The following is a 19,489-nucleotide window of genomic DNA, read 5'->3' as shown; positions in this document are numbered from 1 at the left end:
ATCAATAAAGACCATATAATACGAAAATCCTCCTTTAGACAAAATAGGGGAAGGTCCCCACACATCGGAATGAACAAGTTCAAATGGCCGAGTGGTAAAGTAACTTCTTTGAGGAAATGAAGTAGCTTTAGATTTCCCAAAAATGCAATCTTTACAAGTCATGTGATTGTCTTTACAAGTATTGTTCAAAAACGGAAAAAGTGACATTTTTACAAAATTTGGATGACCAAGTCTCTCATGCCAATTCCAATACTTTTGTCTTTTACAAGATTGCAAGATGACTTAGATGGAAGTGTCAAAAAGTCCATAAAATAGAGATCACCCCTTCTATGGCCTTGCCCAATCAACTTCCCTGACTGGAGATCCTGCACGGTGCATTCTTTAGGTGAGAAAGAGACTTGGCATCCATGATCGGTGATTTGAGAAACAGAAAAAAGATTTAAGTTAATTTTTGGAACGATTCTTACTTTAGGAACGAAATTTTTTTGAGAATTTTTAAAATGAAGTGTTCCAAATACTTTCAATTTTCAATGATGTTCCATCGGCCGTTGAAACATAAGAGGATATGAGTTCGGAAAAAACATTTGAAAGAGAGTTTTTATGAGATGTCATATGAAAAGAAGCACCAGAGTCTAGTATCCACATACCTGGAGGTGATGAAGAATAGGCGATGGCGGTTCCGGATGTTGAGGAAGAAGTCTTGAGAAAATGTTAGAGAACTTCGGAGATATGATTAAGAGTCTCTTTGATATCTCCCTCTTTGGCACTTTCTTCTTCCTTCTTTGGAGAATTTTCTCCAACCGCGGCTACTTTTCCTTTAAGTTTGGGACAAACCGGTCTAATGTGTCCCGGTTCATTACAATAATGGCATATTATTCCCTTTCTAGGCCCATTACTATTTTTGTTAAAGTGAGGAGGTCTATAGGCTTTAACATTTGATCCGGGCCTAGTAACGACCAAAACTTCATCATTCTTAATGCTTAAGCTAAGTCGAGTTTCTTCTTGGCATATTTCGGCAAGGGCGTCTTCAATAGGTAGGGCTTTGCTTCTATGGAGAAGAGATGCCCTAACTTGTTCAAATTCCGTGCGAAGACCATGAAGAAATTGAAAGAAGTACTCCTTTTCAATTTGTTCCCTTCTTAACTCAATATCTTCCGGAGCCACCCATTTAAGCTCAAGAAGAGCAAGTTCATCCCAAAGAGGGGTTAGAGAGCTAAAATAGTCTCGGACACTCATATCCATTTGTTTGGTGGAACGAATTTTTTCTTGACAAAAAAATTGTCGAGCAAGATCCTTTTGGGTATACATACTCTTAAGGAAAAACCATGCCTCATTGGCCCTTCTAAATTTGGCAATATTAGCACAATTTTTAAGGTCTACATTGTTCATAAACCATGCCAAAATTTTGGCATGGTTACTTTCTCAATCCTCAACTTTGGATTGATGGTCATTGATAGCTTTGATGCGCTCATCGCCATCTAAAGCTTTTTCAACCTCATTTTCGATTTTAGTGAGAACAAGAGAGGGTTCAGGAGTAGTTCCCATAACAAAACCCCAAAGTTTCTTACCTCTTAGATGATTTTCCATCGCAGAGGCCCACATGAGATAGTTGGACCCATTTAGCTTAAAAGAAAACTCCACTTTAGAATCGCGTTCCATCGGCACCAAATATCCTTCCTTTCTTCTTAAAATTTGAGAGGCACACGTTTCAAGATAATAAAGAGAAGCCCAATCACCAACCGAGCTCTAATACCATGTAATGAAAAGAGGCGTAAGCACCAATGGAGCAAAAAGCACTCTTTAAGAGTGATCTCAAGAGCCAAGACACAAACACTAAAAGTGCACACACAAAACTCTCAAAAGTAGAAAATGACTTAAAGTCATAAGTTGGATTTATTGAAGAAAGGAAGAGAAGGGTGAAAACCCATTGCTTACAAGAGGAGAATACCTCCTCTATTTATAGAGGAGGGAGTCTAAAGGAAGGGACCACAAGGGGCTCCCATGTAGACGTTGGGAGCCCCAATGGTCATAAATCTGACCGTTGGGGCCCCAACGACTACATGTGTGGGGCCCTTGGTCTTACAAAAAGGAGAAAAGAAAAAAGGAAAAAGAAAAAAGAGAAAAAAGAAAAATGTAAAAAAGAAAAGGTTACATTGTGGTTTTACAAAAATACCCCTATCGGGTATTTCAAGAAAAGGGAAACTGTATATATATACATATATGTATATATATACGAATGTATATATATATATATGTATATATACGAATGTATATATATATATATATATTAACATGCTTCCCAAAAAAAAGCATGCTTCTCTGCACGTTTCAGAAGCGCAATGTTTCGCGATTCCAAAACGCGCTTCGGGAAAGCACAGTTCCCCATGCGCCTAGGCGCTTCTGGTAACTCTGGTCTATCTACATATATAAATATATGTATTCCCTTTGTAATACCCACTAGGGGTAAAACAATAATTTTTCTATTTCACGCCACATGTATATTTTTACACTTTCTTTTTCTTTTCCTTTTTTCTTTTTCCTTTTTCTTTTTACCTTGGAAAAGCCCCCCTTAGGGGACGTTGGAGCCTCCAACGGTCACATTTGTGACCTTTGGAAGGGCTCCAACGTCCCTTATGAGCCCTTCCAAGGGTCCTCTTCTTTTGGGTGTTTTGCCACTTTTGTAGTTTTGTTGTAATCTTGCCCATTAGTGGCTATTTGTGTATGTGCGTGCTCTCTTGCTTGCTCTTGAAGATATCACTCATCTTATTCGGCACAAGTTTCATCGGATCCTCTCTTGTCAAGTAATATCTCTCCTCTCTTTTGCTTTCATACTTTTTTTTTTAAATGGCCAATAAGGATGCCAAAATCGACCTCTCATTTAAATTAAATGGGACCAATTATCGTATGTAGGCGGCCACTATGGAAAATAACCTCAAAGGTAAAAAACTTTGGGGTTATGTGTGTGGGACCATTCCGGAACCACAATTGAAATTAACCAAGTTTGAAGGCAATGAGGAAAACACATTGAATGAAGAAGAAAAATAGAAAGCCATTTTTGACTTCTCTTCAAAAATGGAAGATTGAGAAAGTGAGCATGCTAAAATTTTAGCATGGTTCATGAATAATGTTGAATTAAAAATTTGTGCAAATCTAGTAAAGTTCAAAAGGGCTAATGAAGCTTGGTTCTTTATGAAAGGTATGTACATTCAAAGAGACCTTGCTAGACATTTCTTCCTACACGAAAAATTAAGAGAAACCAAGCAAGGTGATATAAGTATTAGGGACTATTATAGTGCCCTATCTTCTTTATGGGATGAACTTGTTCTTTTCGAACCACATTGAGAAGATAGTGCTATTCCCATTAGGCAAGTGCAAATGAAAAAAGAAAGATTTTTCCAATTTATTCATGGGCTTCGTCCCGAATTCGAGCAACTAAGAGGATCCCTCCTTCATAGGGCTTCTACTCCTTTAAGTGACATTTTGGTCGATTTATGTCAATAAGAGACTCATTTGGCCTTGAAAAAAGATGTTGATGAAGTTCATGCCGTGTCTAGACCCGACAACAATGTAAGACCATATAAACCACCCCATTTTTCAAAATACAATGGTGATGGAGGAAGAAAAATTATGTCATAATTGTAATGAACCAGGCCATATTTGTCCGGATTGCCCCAAGTTCAAGAAGAAGGTGACTTCCGTTGGGGAAATTCCTCCAAACACCAATGAAGATTCAAAGAAAGATGGAGATATAAAGGAGTCCATCGATCAACTTACCGAAACTCTACAACAATTCATAAAGATGAACTCCTCTGCATCGTCCTCTACACCTTCCACTTTCGGTGCCGCCTTCTCGTCCTTTCTAGGTATGACCTCTTGGATTCTCGACTCGGGTGCCTCCTTTCATATGACCCCGAATGCATGACTTTTGTCAAAATCAAGTCAATAAATTCAAATCATATGTTTCTACCGCTGATGGAACATCTTTAAATGTTGAAGGCATTTGAAATCTTGAGAAAACTTATGATCAAAGCAAAGAATTTTTTGTTTTCAGAATACGAATGATTCCAAAACTTAACCTAAATCTTTTTTTCGTCTCTCAAATTACCGATTTTGAATCTAATGTCTCTTTTTCACCTACCCATTGCTATGTGCAGGATCTCCGGTCCGGGAAGCGGATTGGGCAAGGCCATAGAAGAAGAGATCTTTATTATATGAATTTTTTGTCTTTGCCATCCAAATCTTTTTGTAATCATGTTCAATCTAAATATATTGAGACTTGGCACAAGAGGCTTAGACAACCTAGTATTTCCAAGTTGTATCTCTTTCCTTTTTTGAAAAAATTTTGTAATACAAATACATTTACATGCAATGATTGTATTCTTCGAAAAATTCATTCGCTTCCGTATTCGCATAGTAATTTTGTGTTAAAAAGACCTTTTGAACTTGTGCATTTCGATGTATGGCGACCGACACCCGTTATGTCCAAAGGAGGCTATTCTTACTGCGTTGTTTTTATTGATGACTTTACTAGATATACATGGGTATATATCATTAAAAACAAATTCGATGTCTTCACTAATTTTAAAGAATTCCATGTTCTCATTCAAAATCAATTTTAAAACACTATAGCTATACTTAGATCCGATTCGGGAGGTGAGTACATGTCTAAAGAATTTTAAAATTACCTCAAATTAAATGGAATCCTACATCAACGATCTTGTCCTAAGACTCCACAACAAAATGGTCTTGCAGAAAGAAAACATAGACATTTAATTGAAACCACAATAACACTTCTTATCTCTAAAAATGTTCCTAAGAATTTTTAGGCCGAAGCTCTTTTTACCACAACATATCTTATAAATTGTATGCCCTCCTATTCTTTAAAAAATGTATCATCATTTGAAAAATTATTCAAAATTACTCCAGATTTTAATAGAATAAGGATCTTTGGATGTAAATGCTTTGTGCTTGTTCAAGGACAAGACAAATTATCACCAAAAGCTATTGAATGTGTGTTCATTGGGTATGGTGAAAAAAAGGCTATAGGTGCTATGATGTACAAAACAATAAACTCTATATGTCAAGAAATGTAAACTTTCTTGAAGAACAAAATGGTTTTGATATTCACACATCTAAAGAAGACATTGATTATTCCTTCTTATTTGACTTATCTCTTAGAACCAAGTCCTAAGATACAATTATTTGCGATAATTCTTGTGATGGCATTTTACATCATAATGATATGCCACAACATGATGATGATTCTCAAAATGGGAACCTTAATGATATTAATGTATATACCCAGCGATTAGGAAATGAATACCAATCTGCCCTTGAAAGATATTCCCAAGATTTCTCTTTAGAAGAACTAGTTGAAGACAATCAACTTAGGAGATCCTGTCGTAATAATAGGCCACCACAAAAATTCGTGTTTTATGAATCGTTTTTACCTAACTATAGGACTTGTCTTATGTTGATACACTCCTATCATGAGCCTGCCTCATTTAAAGAAGCTAAGGATCATCCTATTTGGATTGAAGCTATGAAAATTGAATTAGAGGCTCTTAACAAAGCCCAAATTTGGAGCATTATTCGCCAACCATTTGAAAAAAAAAGACAATTGGGTGTAAATGGGTTTATAAAGTTAAAACCAAATGCGATGGATCTCTAGAAAGATACAAAGCTCGGTTGGTTGCAAAAGGCTACACTCAAGAATATGAGATTGATTATGAAGAAACATTTACCCCAGTAGCTAGAATGACTAGTGTGCAAACTTTAATTGCCTTAGCTTCTATTAAACAATAGCCGATATATCAACTTGATATTAAAAATGCTTTTTTAAATGGTACTCTATGTGAAGAAGTCCTTATGGATCCTCTGCCAGGTCTTGAAATTGGACAAGGGAATAACCTAAAGTTAAACAAAGCTCTCTATGGTCTTAAACAAACACCAAAAGCCTGATATGATCTCTTTAGCAAAGTAGTTCTCGATAATGGTTTTTCTTCTAGTTATACTGATACTGCTTTGTTTGTTAAAAAATCTGATAAATACATAACAATTTTGCTACTATATATGGATGACATGATCATCATAAATAATGATAAAAAGGGTATTGAATTTATTAAAAATGTTTTAAAAGAAATTTTTGATATGTCTGACCTTGGTTTTCTAAGGTATTTTTTAGGAATTTAAGTTGCATACTCCCCCAAGGGGTATGTCCTCTCTCAAATGAAGCTTGCCTCCGACATTATTACTCGGTCTGGGGCTAACAGATGACAAGAAGGTGAAAACTCTAGAAGTGATCAACGCCAAGATGAGAGCCACTAATGGCACTCCTTTAGCAAATCTCAATCTTTATCGTCAGTTAATTGGGTCACTAACATATTTATCTATCACCAGGCCCGATATTTCTTATGCCCCTTCTACCATTCACATGGCCGTAGTTATGAGGATTATCAGATATTTGAAAAGCACCACAACTAAAGGATTATTCTTACCCTCCTCTTCACCTCTTTCTTTACTTGCTTATACTGACTCTGATTGGGGGGTAACCCCGATGATCGTATTTCCACAACAAGTTATTGTGTGTTTCTTGAAGAGTCACTTATTTCATAGAGGTGTAAGAAGCAACAAAAAGTATCTCTCTCTTCTATCGAAGCGGAGTATCGTGCGATGACCACTACCACCACTGAGATTGTATGATTGAGAAGTTTGCTTAAAGATATGGGCGTCTCATTCTCAACTCCTTCGAAGCTGTGTTGTGACAACAAGAGTTCTATTTACATTGCCAGCAACCACACCTTCCATGAACGGACAAAGCACTTAGAGATGGTCTGGCATTATGTTCGTGATGAGTTTCTACGGGGCACCATTCAACTTCTATATGTTCCTACTGAATACCAATTGGCGGCCTTCTTCACCAAAGCATTGCCATCACCTCGTTTTTTCTTTCTTTTTAGCAAACTCTCGGTAATCTTTCTGTGTTTTTGAGGAGGGTGTTAAAATATGCTATATATATCTATATATATATATATAGATTATGACACATACACATATATACTTTATGTATATATATGTCTATGTGTCTATCTACGTATATAAATAAATGTATTCCCTTTGTAATACCCACTAGGGGTAAAACAATCATTTTTCTATTTTACGCCACATGTATATTTTTACAGTTTCTTTTTCTTTTTTTCTTTTTACCTTGGAAAAGCCCCCCTCAAGGGACGTTGGAGCCTCCAACGTTCCTTAGGAGCCCTTCCAAGGGTCCTCTCCTTGTGCCTATAAATAAAGGGGTTTTCCCCATTGTATAGTAAGCTTCTTTGAAGCCTTCTTGAGTGGAATATATTTTTTCCTCTTCTTTCAGGCGTTTTGCCACTTTTGTGGTTTTGTTGTAATCTTGCCCATTAGTGGCTATTTGTGTATGTGCGTGCTCTCTTGCTTGCTCTTGAAGATATCGCTCCTCTTATTCGGCACTTCATTACAAGATTATCATTTTATTTTTTAGATTAAAAGAAATGTATAAAACGAAGCAGATCTTTACTAGGTTGGCATGGTGTCGACTTTAAAACATTTGTTGCTTTTGTAGTTGATGGCAATTTTTGTCACATGGATATGGATGCAGAAATAGGACAAATATGCGGAAAAACTAAGAGTGCATTAAGCACTTACAACATTCACTAATGAACAAACAAAAAGGGCTAACACCCAAACCCACAAGAGACAACACAACATAAAAATATAAATGTCTCTTACTGAAAGAGAGAGAGAGCTCTCAAGAGTGAAGAATACAAGAGGGGTTCACCCCTATATATACACAAATGAAGGAGAGGGGGGATGGCCATAAGGCCTTAAAAGGAGAGCCACCTAGGGGCTCCCCATGTAGTCGTTGAGAGCCCCAACGGTCACAAATGTGACCGTTGGGGGCCCCATCGACTCCATGGTGGGGCCCCTTTTGTGTGAGCAAAAGACCAGAAAATAAAAAATATAAATTACAAAAAATAAAAAGGAAAATAAAAGAAGAATAACAAGTACCCCTATCGGGTACTTGTGAAATGACTAAAATATCTCTATCGGGTATTTTAGACAATTACACACATATATATATATATATATATATATATATATATATATATATATATATATATATATATATATGAATTACATGTATTTTAACACCCTCCCTCAAGTTTTACGGGGATATAACCGAAAGCTTGTTGAGGAGAAACAAAAAACGAGGAGCAGCAAGGGCCTTAGTGAAGAAGTCCGCCAACTGGTACTCAGATGTGACGTAAGGTAGTGCTATGGTTCCTCTTAGGTATTCATCACGTACGTAATGACAGTCCATCTCAATATGCTTAGTACGCTCATGGAAGGTGTGATTGCTTGCAATATAGATTGCGCTTTTGTTGTCACAACACATCTTCGAAGGAGTGGAGATGACAATGCCCATATCACTGAGGAGACTTCTTAGCCACACAAGTTCCATAGTTGTAGTGGCCATAACACGATATTCCGCTTCCGTTGAGGACAAGGATACTTTGTGCTGCTTCTTGCATCTCCAAGAAATCAGTCACCTAAGAAAACACAAAATCCCGTAGGTGAGACCCGGTCATTGGGATTTCCTCCCCAATCAGCATCAGTATAAGCAATTAAATCAAGTGACGAGGCAGAGAAAAGAAAAACTCTCTTAGTTATGGTGTTTTTGATATATCTGACGATCCTTAAGACTGCACTCATGTGCACGGTTGTAGGAGCATGTTGAAACTGACTGACAGAGTGGACGACACGAGCTATGTCTGGCCGAGTGATGGATAAGTAGGTTAGAGACCCAACAAGTTGTCGGTAGGGAGTAGGATCCTCGAGAGGTGTTCCATCTTCCAACCTTAATTTTGCATTGATGACTTCTGGGGTTTCTGTCTTCTTATCATCGGAGATACCAGATTTGGAACAGATGTCAGCAACAAGTTTCATATGAGAGAGAATGTACCCTCGAGGAGAGTACGCTACTTTAATCCCTAAAAAATATCTTAAGAAACCAAGGTCAGACATGTCAAAATTTTCTTTCAAAACCTTCTTAATATCATTAATGCCTTGCTCATCACTTCCAGTGATGATCATATCATCAACATAAAGTAGTAAAATAACTACTGAAGACCTTGCACTTTTCACAAACAAAGCAGTGTCAGTATAACATGAACGAAAATTCAAACTTATCATTACATTACTAAATCTATCATGCTAAGCCTTTGGGGCTTGTTTTAAACCATATAATGCTGTCTTAAGTTTGAGAATTTTATCTTTACCAATACACACTCCTGGTGGAGGATCCATATAAACTTCTTCATTTAATTCGCCATTTAGGAAAGCATTCTTAACCTCTAGTTGATAGACAGGTCATTTTTTGACTGATGCCACGGCGATAAGAGTCCTAACACTGGTCATCCTAGCTACGAGTGCAAAAGTTTCTTCATAATCTATACCATATTCCTGAGCATATCCTTTTGCTACTAATCGGGCTTTATATCGTTCTAATGAACCATCACTTTTAGTTTTAATTTTGAAGACCCATCTACATCCAATCGATCTCTTTCCAGTGGGTAATGAAGTTATTTATCAAGTTTTTGCCTTTTCAAGGGCACTAAGTTCTAAGTCCATGGCTTCAACCCAATGGGGAATGTTTTTGGCTTCATTATAATGTGAAGGTTCATGAAATGAGTGTAATGCAATTAGACATGCTCTATATCTTGGAGTTAGGGACTCATAGGAAACAAACCTATTAGGAGGATTGGAGATTCAGCCGGATCTCCTTAAAGAAGTTTCTTCTATGTTGGACCCTTGAGAGTATTTTTCTAAGGCGCTCATTTGAACTTGTTGACCACGCCTAACATAGGTTTGGATTGGTCTATCACTTTCATCTTCAATATTGTCAAGAGGAACATCCTCTAGGTCATTCAACGACTCATTAGAGATTTCCTCTTCTTGAGGAGTCTCATCTTCTTGGGAAAGAAGATCCAATAAGAAAGCATATTCACTTTCGTCAATATCTTTAGTTTTCATAAAACCATTTTCATTTTCCAAAAAGGTTACATCTTTGGATACATAGAGTTTGTTATTTTTCAAGTCAAAACATCTAAAACCCTTTTGATTTTCTCCATATCCTAAGAAAACACATTCAATAGCTTTAGGAGATAATTTGTCTCTTTTATGAGTAAGGACAAAACATTTACACTCGAAAATTCTTAGTCTATTGAAATCAGGCGTTCTTTCAAATAGTTTTTCATATGGAGATGCATTTTGTAAGGATGAAGATATCATTCTATTTATCAAGTAAGTTGGGGTTAAGGCCACTTCGGCCCAAAAATTCTTTGAAAATAAGGAGTGTCCTAGTGGTTTCCATGATGTGTCTATGCTTTCTTTCGGCTAAACCATTTTGTTGAGGAGTCCTAGGACACGATCTTTGATGACAAATTTCATTTATTTCTAAATAATTTTGAAATTCATTTGATAGATATTCTCCACCTGAATCGGATCTAAGAGTAGAAATATTACTTGAAAATTGATTTTTGGCTATCATATGAATTTTTTTGAAGAAGTCAAAGACTTCGGATTTTAAATTGAGAAAGTAGATCCACACATATCTATTGTAGTCATCAATGAAAGTAACGTAATAGGAGTATCCTCCTTTAGACATGACCGAGGAAGGACCCCAAACGTTGGATTAGACTAACTCAAAAGGTCTTTTGGACACAAAGGTTCAATTTGGAAACGGGGTGGATTTCATTTTGCCAAAAATACAATTCTTGCAAACAAAATGTTTCTCATTACAAAATTTCTTTCCAAATGGAAAGGAGTACATTTTTGAGAAACTTGGATGTCCAAGTCTTTGATGCCAAATTTCAATATTTTTATCTTGGACATGGTTACAAAAAGAGTTGGTGGGAAGTTTCAAGTTGCTCATGTAATAGAGATCTCCCCTCCTATGGCCTTGCCCAATCTGCTTCCCGGACCGGAGATCCTGTATAGAGCAATCCGTAGTTGAGAAGGAGATTTCACATCCATGATCACATATTTGAGCAACAGAGAGGAGATTTAAATTAAGTTGAGGTACTACTCTCACGTTTGGCATAAAGAATCTTTAGAAAAATTTAATGTTCCAAAACTTTTTACCTGTAAAGATGTACCATCGGTGGTTGAAACATAGGAGTTTTTAGAGTTATTACACAAATCGGAAAGCTCATTTTCAAGAGGAGTCATATGAAAGGAAGCTCCAAAATCAAGGATCCAAGAAGACATACCTGGAGGAGAGGAAGAAGCTATGGCGGCACCTGAGGTTGATGGAATCTTAAGTAGAGTTTGTAGTGCTTTCGATAGTTGGGCAAGAGAAAAAAACTCCTTCCCTTTGATAGTTTCCTCCTTCTTTTGAGTAGCTTCTTCAACGGAGGCAACCTTGTTTTTAGGTGCTTTATTTAACTTAGGACAATTAGGTCTTATGTGACCCGGTTCTTGGCAATGATGGCAAATGACTTTTCTATAGTTGCCATTATAATTATTTTGCCTTCCAAAGTGTGGAGGTTTATAGTTTTTTACATGATTGCTGGGTTTAGATACGGCCAAAACATCATCTTCTCCTTTAATCATGCCAAGACGAGTTTCTTCTTGACATATTTCAGCTATGGCATCTTCCAAGGGAAGAGGCTTAGATCTATGAAGCAGGGAAGATCTAACTTGTTCATATTCGGGCCTAAGCCCGTGTAAAAATTGGAAAACATGTTCTTTTTCCATTTGTTCTCTTCTTAGTTCCACATCCACACTAGAAACCCACTTTGGTTCTAGTAAAGATAACTCATCCCATAAGGTTCCAAGAGTGCTATAATAGTTTCTTACACTCATTTCTCCTTGCTTGATAGTCCGGATTTTTTCTTGAAGAAAGAATTGACGAGCAAGGTCTTTTTGAGTAAACATACCTTTCATAAAGAACCATGCTTCATTAGCCATCCGAAACTTAGCAATGTTGGCTCAAATTTTGAGCTCCACATTGTTCATGAACCAAGCAAGAATCTTCACATGCTTACTTTCCCAATCTTCCACTTTAGATTGGTGATCTTCAATGGCCTTCATGCGAGCATTTCCTTCAAGAGCTTTCTTTTGATCACCATCCATCTTAGTGAGTTGGAGTTGTGGTTCCGGAATGGTGCCCATAACATATCCCCAAAGTTTTTTACCTTTGAGGTTGTTCTCCATGGCGGCGGCCCACATCATATAGTTGGAGCCATTGAGCTTGAAGGAGAGATCAATCTTTTGTTTCCCTTCCATTTAATCACTCACAAGAGAACAAACGAAGAGAGATAAAAAAACCAATAATATAACTACTCAACTAGCTATATTAAGAAGAATAGCATACACAAGGCTCTGATACCATGTAATGAAATATGCGGAAAAACTAAGAGTGCATTAAGCACTTACAACATTCACTAGTGAACAAACAAAAAGGGCTAACACCCAAACCCACAAGAGACAACACAACATAAAAATATAAATGTCTCTTATTGAAAAAGAGTGAAGAATACAAGAGCGGTTCACCCCTATATATACACAAATGAAGGAGAGGGGGGATGGCCATAAGGCCTTAAAAGGAGAGCCACCTAGGGGCTCCCCATGTAGTCGTTGGGAGCCCCCAACGGTCACAAATGTGACCGTTGGGGGCCCCATCGACTCCATGGTGGGGCCCCTTTTGTGTGAGCAAAAAACCAGAAAATAAAAAATATAAATTACAAAAAATAAAAGGGAAAATAAAAGAAGAATAACAAGTACCCCTATCGGGTACTTGTGAAATGACTAAAATACCCCTATCGGGTATTTTAGACAATTACATATATATATATAAACATATATATATATATATATATATATATATATGAATTACATGTATTTTAACAATGGCCGCACACACAAATGTGTGCATCTCTCTCTCTCTCTCTATATATATATATATATATATATAATTCTTAACCTAAATCCCTAATGCATGAATATCATTTCAAGTGAAAACTCTTTAACAACAACTCTAAATCACTATAATTAAGAAGGCTAAATAATAAAACTAAGTTGAAATTGAAATGTAATATAATTGATGACAAATTCTAAAAGAAAAAAGAGTATGAAATAAGTAATCAAGATCATAACAGGAAATATATAAAGTTAATGGCACAATGTTGACTGTGCTCATGAAGTGTCACGGTGTGCCTGAGTTTTGTGTCGTGCTGACCCGGGATAGACATGTTAAGTGAAGTGTCCATGTGACATAGATGGCAAAGTGTTACCTTTTTTCAGAAGTTGATCCAGTAATTCTATATTGAGAATGAATATTATGTTAGTCTCTTCTGTTTCTTGCCCTCTCACATTTGTCTTTTATTTCTTCTTTGAAAGAACATCAAAATTCTATTAACTTCGATTTTCCTAAGAAAAGATTCCTTCTGTACATGTTTGTAGGTTTCCTGTAGTTAACTAGCCTTTTCTTTGGTTTGTACATCATAATATCTTGTCCAACTACGAGCGTCTTCATTCAATTTTTGATGTGAGTGGACTGTTTTGCTTGTTGATCTTTATGGTTCATTGTCATCTATTTGCTTTCATGGATCATTGTTGGGCACTGTGCTAAATCCTTCCATCTTGCTTTTGTCATTTTTAATAAGCACCTTGTTATATGCTCTTTTCCTCAAGATCAGTGCTTAGATTATATGTTTAGATGCTTAGATGTTATATCTCTTTCATGAAAAGAATGTAGAAGCGTCTAGAAAGCATGAAAAGTCTAGTTTCAGTGCCATGTTCATTCAGGATTCGGAAACAAATGTACCTATGAAAGAATTTAGATAATCAGACGTAGATAGCTTTTGCTTTGATGCTGTGTCAGTTTTGCGAGAGAATCAATTGCGTGTGGAGAAGACAAGCCTCTGTAGTGAAAAGAAACCAGGGGTTGTGCAAAATTAGTGACCTCTTTTTAGAGTTCTCATAGGGTTACAGGTTATTTTACAATAATGCCCCTAAACGAATGTACATGTCCTGTACCAAGTATGTAAATTTCCATCATTCAATCAATGACGGTGAATACTGCTCGGGGTAAAATCACCAAAATACTCCTGATGTACCACAAAATTATGAATTTACCATTGATGTCCGGGTCACTCCAGAATAGCCAGAAATACTAAACTCTAATGAATCTCAGAGAGGTAGTGTTTTGATTGTGAGTATATAATATAATAAGACTACACATGCAAGTGTAAAGTGCAGAAGGAAAAAAAAAGTTGAAAGCCTTTAACCAGTGATCTGTATGTATGAGTGGGATGTATTGATACTCATCATCATCCCGCCTTATGTATGTATACTCATCATCATCCCACCTTATTGTCGTTCAAACTTTTGATTGGTCTCCTCTCCTGGAGTCTTTAACCTTTATCATGTCATCAACTTATCATTTCGTACTAATACTGCATTACAGTTTTGCATGGCCAACTCAACATCTTAGGTGGGACGGTTTTCTGTTTTAGCTCTAAAGCCCTTTTGTCCCTGATTTTATCCTATTTTGTTAGTATCCTCAAGATTACAATATATAATACAAGGATCAAGGCCTTACCATAATGTTGTAAACACAATGACACATGCATCATTAGTTTCTCTCTTCTTTATCTATCCAAAAACGGTTTCTTTAAACCTTCCATTATGTTATGTAATTGTACTGGATTGGATCTCATTGCACACAACCCTTGACTAAAAGAAAAGAAGCTGACTGAGCTCTTGAATGCCATTATGAAGTAAGAAAAGAATTCAGGAAAAAGTTTGGATAAAAATCCTAAAAGTGAAAATTGTAAGTCTTAAAAGCCTCACATACTAAGGAAAATCTTTAATTGGCACGGTAGGGAAACAAGAACACTTTTTTTGGAAACCAAAGGAGCATGTCCTGAATAGGGATGGCATATATTCATGGGCCTGCCCAGCCCAACCAGGATGGACATCTTGACCGGGCTTTGGCATGGAAATTGACTGGGCTTGGCCCATCAATGGGCGGCCTGTCAGGCATCCAAAGAACCAGACCGGGCTGGCCTGCTTCCCAGCCTAGTCCTGCACTTCTAGTGCACCAGATGTAGTATATATAGTAACTTCCTGACCAGAAAGTTGATGAACCAACTGCTAGCAAACTAGAAAGCTGAGAACTGATGCATAACAAAATCATAATGCACAAATTTGATGGTTTTTATTGCATGTGACAATAGGACAGAAGGAAATGTCAGAGAGATGAAAAAACTAAAAGGATTTGCATGGGAATTCTCTTTTTCTTAACATTTGATTATGCTCAGAAAGCATTTGATGCCTTCCATTTTCTAGATTCACTTTGGCCTTTTCTATGTTTGTTGCCCTATAATTGTTGGCAACATGACTATTGACCTTTAAAATTTTCCTTTATTATTATTATCGTGAGCTGAGACAGATCCCTCAGTAGTGGGAAAAAAAAATCTGAACTCCTGTCCTTTTCTCGATATATAATGATGCAAATGACTAGAACATATCATGTATCTCTATTGCAGGAAAGGCAGCCACCTTGACTGTCGGGGGCCTTCTTATGGGTGCAGCAGTGGGGTCGGCTGTTGAGAATTGGTTGCAGGTTGAAATAGTGCCATTCTTGGGCATACACTCACCTGCTGCGCTTGTCAGTGAATTCATTCTCCTCTCACAATTCTTGGTCTCTATATACTTGAGGTAGATTCCAAAACAGAATCATTGTAGTCCATCCAGTCCTATGACATTTCATTGAGATTGATTCTTATTTTCTCAATCAGATGAATCTGTACTGCTACTGCCATTGGATTGACTGCACCTCTGGTTATTAAATTGTGTAAATTAAATGCCATTGAACCTGTATAATCTTGAAAACTGCTGAGACAAAAGATTGTACAGATTTAGATCACCCTTTCCAGATAGTTCTTTCTATCGTTTTGCAAGTATAATTGATGGTATGTGATGCAAATGGAGGATCAAGAGCCATGTGTGACACCATGCGACAATTGGTGGCGTTATTCATTTGTAAATGGTTTTTACCAATAAAAGGAGCCGTAGGGTGACCACTGATACATCTTAAAAGCGAGGCTTGCTTATATCTGCTTGAGCTGAACCGAGCCTAACTTGAGCTTGCTCGACCTTCACCTGATCCTAGCCTGGACAATGCTGTTCAAGCTTGGCTCAAGATCGAACATATTTTTTTCTTAAATGCTGAGCTCGAACAGTCCAGGCTTGGCTTACAGTTCATGTGCAGGCCTACTCATGGAATCATTTTTCCTTGACAAAAAATTGACACTGGTCCGGTAGCCAGATCAATGAAACATCGAGACATTGGTACTGTGCTGTGACATGCACGTAGGACTGAGTTGGGGATTTACGCTAATGAAAGCACACCAACGTTTTTCAAACAAAACAAGGTTTCATCAAGTTTCCTAAAAACGTCAAGATAGCAACGTACCAATTGAAGACCACTTAAGCCATAAATTTTGCCTTTCCAAATTACCTTTTTCTTGCCAAGAATATATATATATATATATATATATATATATATATATATATATATATATATATATAGAGAGAGAGAGAGAGAGAGAGAGAGAGAGAGAGAGAGAGAGAGAGAGAGAGCACATTTTCTTTATGCCTCGTCAGTACGTTAGAGGTGGCTTGGTTTTGGGCCAGGATCATAACCTTTGTACATCTACATCCACGATTATCTGAAATGGATCTAGGCCAAGAATTGAGCTGGATCAAGTCTAAAACTAAGGATCTACATCAGTATTCAATCTTTTTCAGTGTAGATAAATGCAATAACCGGGTCAGATTTCAGCAGGATGTGGTTCAGATTTGGGGCCTTTATATAAGGGAAAACAAAAAATGGATCAGATCCAACTTACAATTGACCCATATTTATCTACATAGAAACTTGGATCTCTATCTGCCATGGACAAGACTCTCTCTCTCTCTCTCTCTCTATCTATCTATATATATATATATAATGCGATTTTTTTAAAAACCTTATAATTTTTGAAAATCCGCTCGAGTCCAAAATTGTAATTTTTTGGTTGTAAAATGACTCTTTCACCATTAGCACATGTGAGTTTTCTCCGGATATGCATGCTTCCCTCTCAAATATTCAAATATACAAGCTTCCCTCTCAAAATTTTCACCTTTATTTGCAATTTTCTCCCAAATATGCAAAATTTTCCCCACATTTGCGAATTTAGTCTCAAAATATGAGAATATGCGAATGTCCTCTCAAAATATGGGAATGTCTTCCCAATACACCCCCCACCCTATATATATAAAATTGACAATTCTTTCAACATATTTTGGCATGGCGTGGGCAGATTTGGACTAATGTTTTTATGCAGATACGTCTATTTGAGATTGATTTTGGCAAGAGTGAGGAGAATGAGTAAGAAATGGTATCAAGTATGAATCTGGTGGTTTGATGAATGGTTTGGAAGGAGAGGGGATTGAATTTTTGAAGGGCAGGCAGTCGATCTCATTGCAATAGATCACAGTCTATAGGGTGCTATTAGTATATATATACTAATATATATATATATATATATATATATATATATATCAACTGAACAAATGCAGATCTGGAAATATTGAATGGGTGCATGCTGAGCTCTTTGTAAAGTAACAGGATCCACTCATCCCTATGTTCATGTCCTTACTATCCTTTGTAAGATCTTTTTATTGAAAGTCTGACACCACAGATACATTCAACATGGTTGATTTTATAGAAATTGACCTTTGAATAAAAAAACTATTATTCTTAATTATGCGATTTTGATGCTTTTTAAGGCTTTTAGTATTTTAATTGTAAAGAAAATCCAATACCCAGGACAGATTCTGACAATCAAAATGTTGATATTCACTAAATGGAGCATAAGGATCACATCTATAAAGGTCAGATTTGATGAAGACAACCTGCAACAATGCGTCGCTGAATTGTTATTTTTACATAATGACTTGTGGTCCAATAAAATTTGAGTGCGTATCGGGTCAGCGGCAGCTCTACCTGTAATCCATCAGAGTTGCTTCTGAAACCATTCATCCACTGGATGAACAGTCGCCAAAACACCACGGATGTGTTCATTTCATCTTAGATGGGTAGCACAAGTTTTTTTCAGGACCATGATGAAAATGAGCAGCATGTAGATCTTACAAAATGAACGGCTGAAATTAATCTCAAAACCATATGTTTGGAAGGCCGTTGATGGTATTACCTAAGAGCTGCCTCTGACATGACACACACACATAAAATTTCATCTAATTTTCTGAAAAAAAATAAAAAACATCATGTCAATCAACGATAAGCCGGAAGCAAGGTTTTAAAAACCGGTGATTCGTCACTCGGCTCATCCTTGAGTGACTCGTGACTCGGCCGGGTCAACTTGATGACTTGACCGGATCATGTTAACTTTATATTTTAAATAAAATATATAAATATATGTATATATTATGATTATTATCTATATTTTATAGTATTTTACCAATATATTATATGATAATATATATATATATATATATATATATATATATATATATATATATATATATATATATATATATATATATATATATATATATATATGACTCATCCATGACTCTGCCGAGTTCAACCTGTGACTCGGCGATCCGGGCTGAGTCAACCGAGTCACCGTGCTTTTTAAGATATGGCAGAAAGAGGACAAAAGGAAGGGGAAAACATTATATAGAAAGATTAAAAAAGAAAGGAAAGAAGTTATATATGGGTGTGGCCAATGTTGTCAGTATCGATATGGCCCTGAATGGTTTGGCCACGGATTCAGCTGTACCGATACTCAAGTGAATAATTTTGTATTGGCCCAAACTTTTTTAAAAATTATTACGTGACATGTGTTAAAAATATTAAAATAATTTTAATAATATATTAAAAAATAGTTTTTTGATATTTTTTATATTTATTAAAAAACAGCCAATTCAGATTTGCAGAGTATCGATTTTCTGTGGCCCGATACACACCGATACTGATAACATTGGTTATGAGAAGGTGCTGGCTCCACAGTGGAGCAACACCAAGTGACAAACAGTGCATTCCATGAATGAGCCTAGCCATTGAGCCCTAGATACCTCCCTAGTGGAGCACTTTACCAGCCAATTAATTGATTGAGGGGGAACTTTGCTTATCTGACAGGAGCAGTTAGTGCACCTTACCTTGTGCTGTGATGTTGCAAAGTTCAAAACCCAATGATACAATTGTATGGCTGGTGGGGTTCTGCCTAACCCCAGCTTGTCTATTCAAAATTTTTTTAGCTAAATGAAAAGTGTTAAATGGGTTCTTCAGTTTTTTTTTTTTTTTTATTTTAAAATTCTGACCGTACCCATGTGATCTATGTACTTTAATTTTATAGGGACCAGCTCTTGAAGTATTTTATTC

The 19,489-nt window shown here is 36.6% G+C and overlaps 1 protein-coding gene across 1 annotated transcript in view; it reads left to right on the top strand.

Moving 5' to 3' along the window:
• The window catches only part of LOC149832973 (protein CHAPERONE-LIKE PROTEIN OF POR1, chloroplastic-like), a 48,871-nt gene extending 32,907 nt beyond the window's left edge, over positions 1-15,964 (top strand). Inside the window, exons 3-4 of the mRNA XM_090014800.1 lie at positions 15,585-15,756; positions 15,837-15,964. Coding sequence (XP_089870926.1) covers positions 15,585-15,756; positions 15,837-15,840 — 176 coding nt within the window. The 3' untranslated portion in view covers positions 15,841-15,964. The remainder of the gene's footprint in view (positions 1-15,584; positions 15,757-15,836) is intronic.
• Positions 15,965-19,489: the final 3,525 nt, after the last annotated feature.

The sequence above is a fragment of the Nuphar pumila genome, chromosome 7 (assembly GCF_984573655.1).
Source record: "Nuphar pumila chromosome 7, dmNupPumi1.hap1.1, whole genome shotgun sequence".
Taxonomy (NCBI): Eukaryota; Viridiplantae; Streptophyta; class Magnoliopsida; order Nymphaeales; family Nymphaeaceae; genus Nuphar; species Nuphar pumila.
Note: the sequence above shows the minus strand (reverse complement) of the source record. Positions and strands in the feature narration are given on the sequence as shown.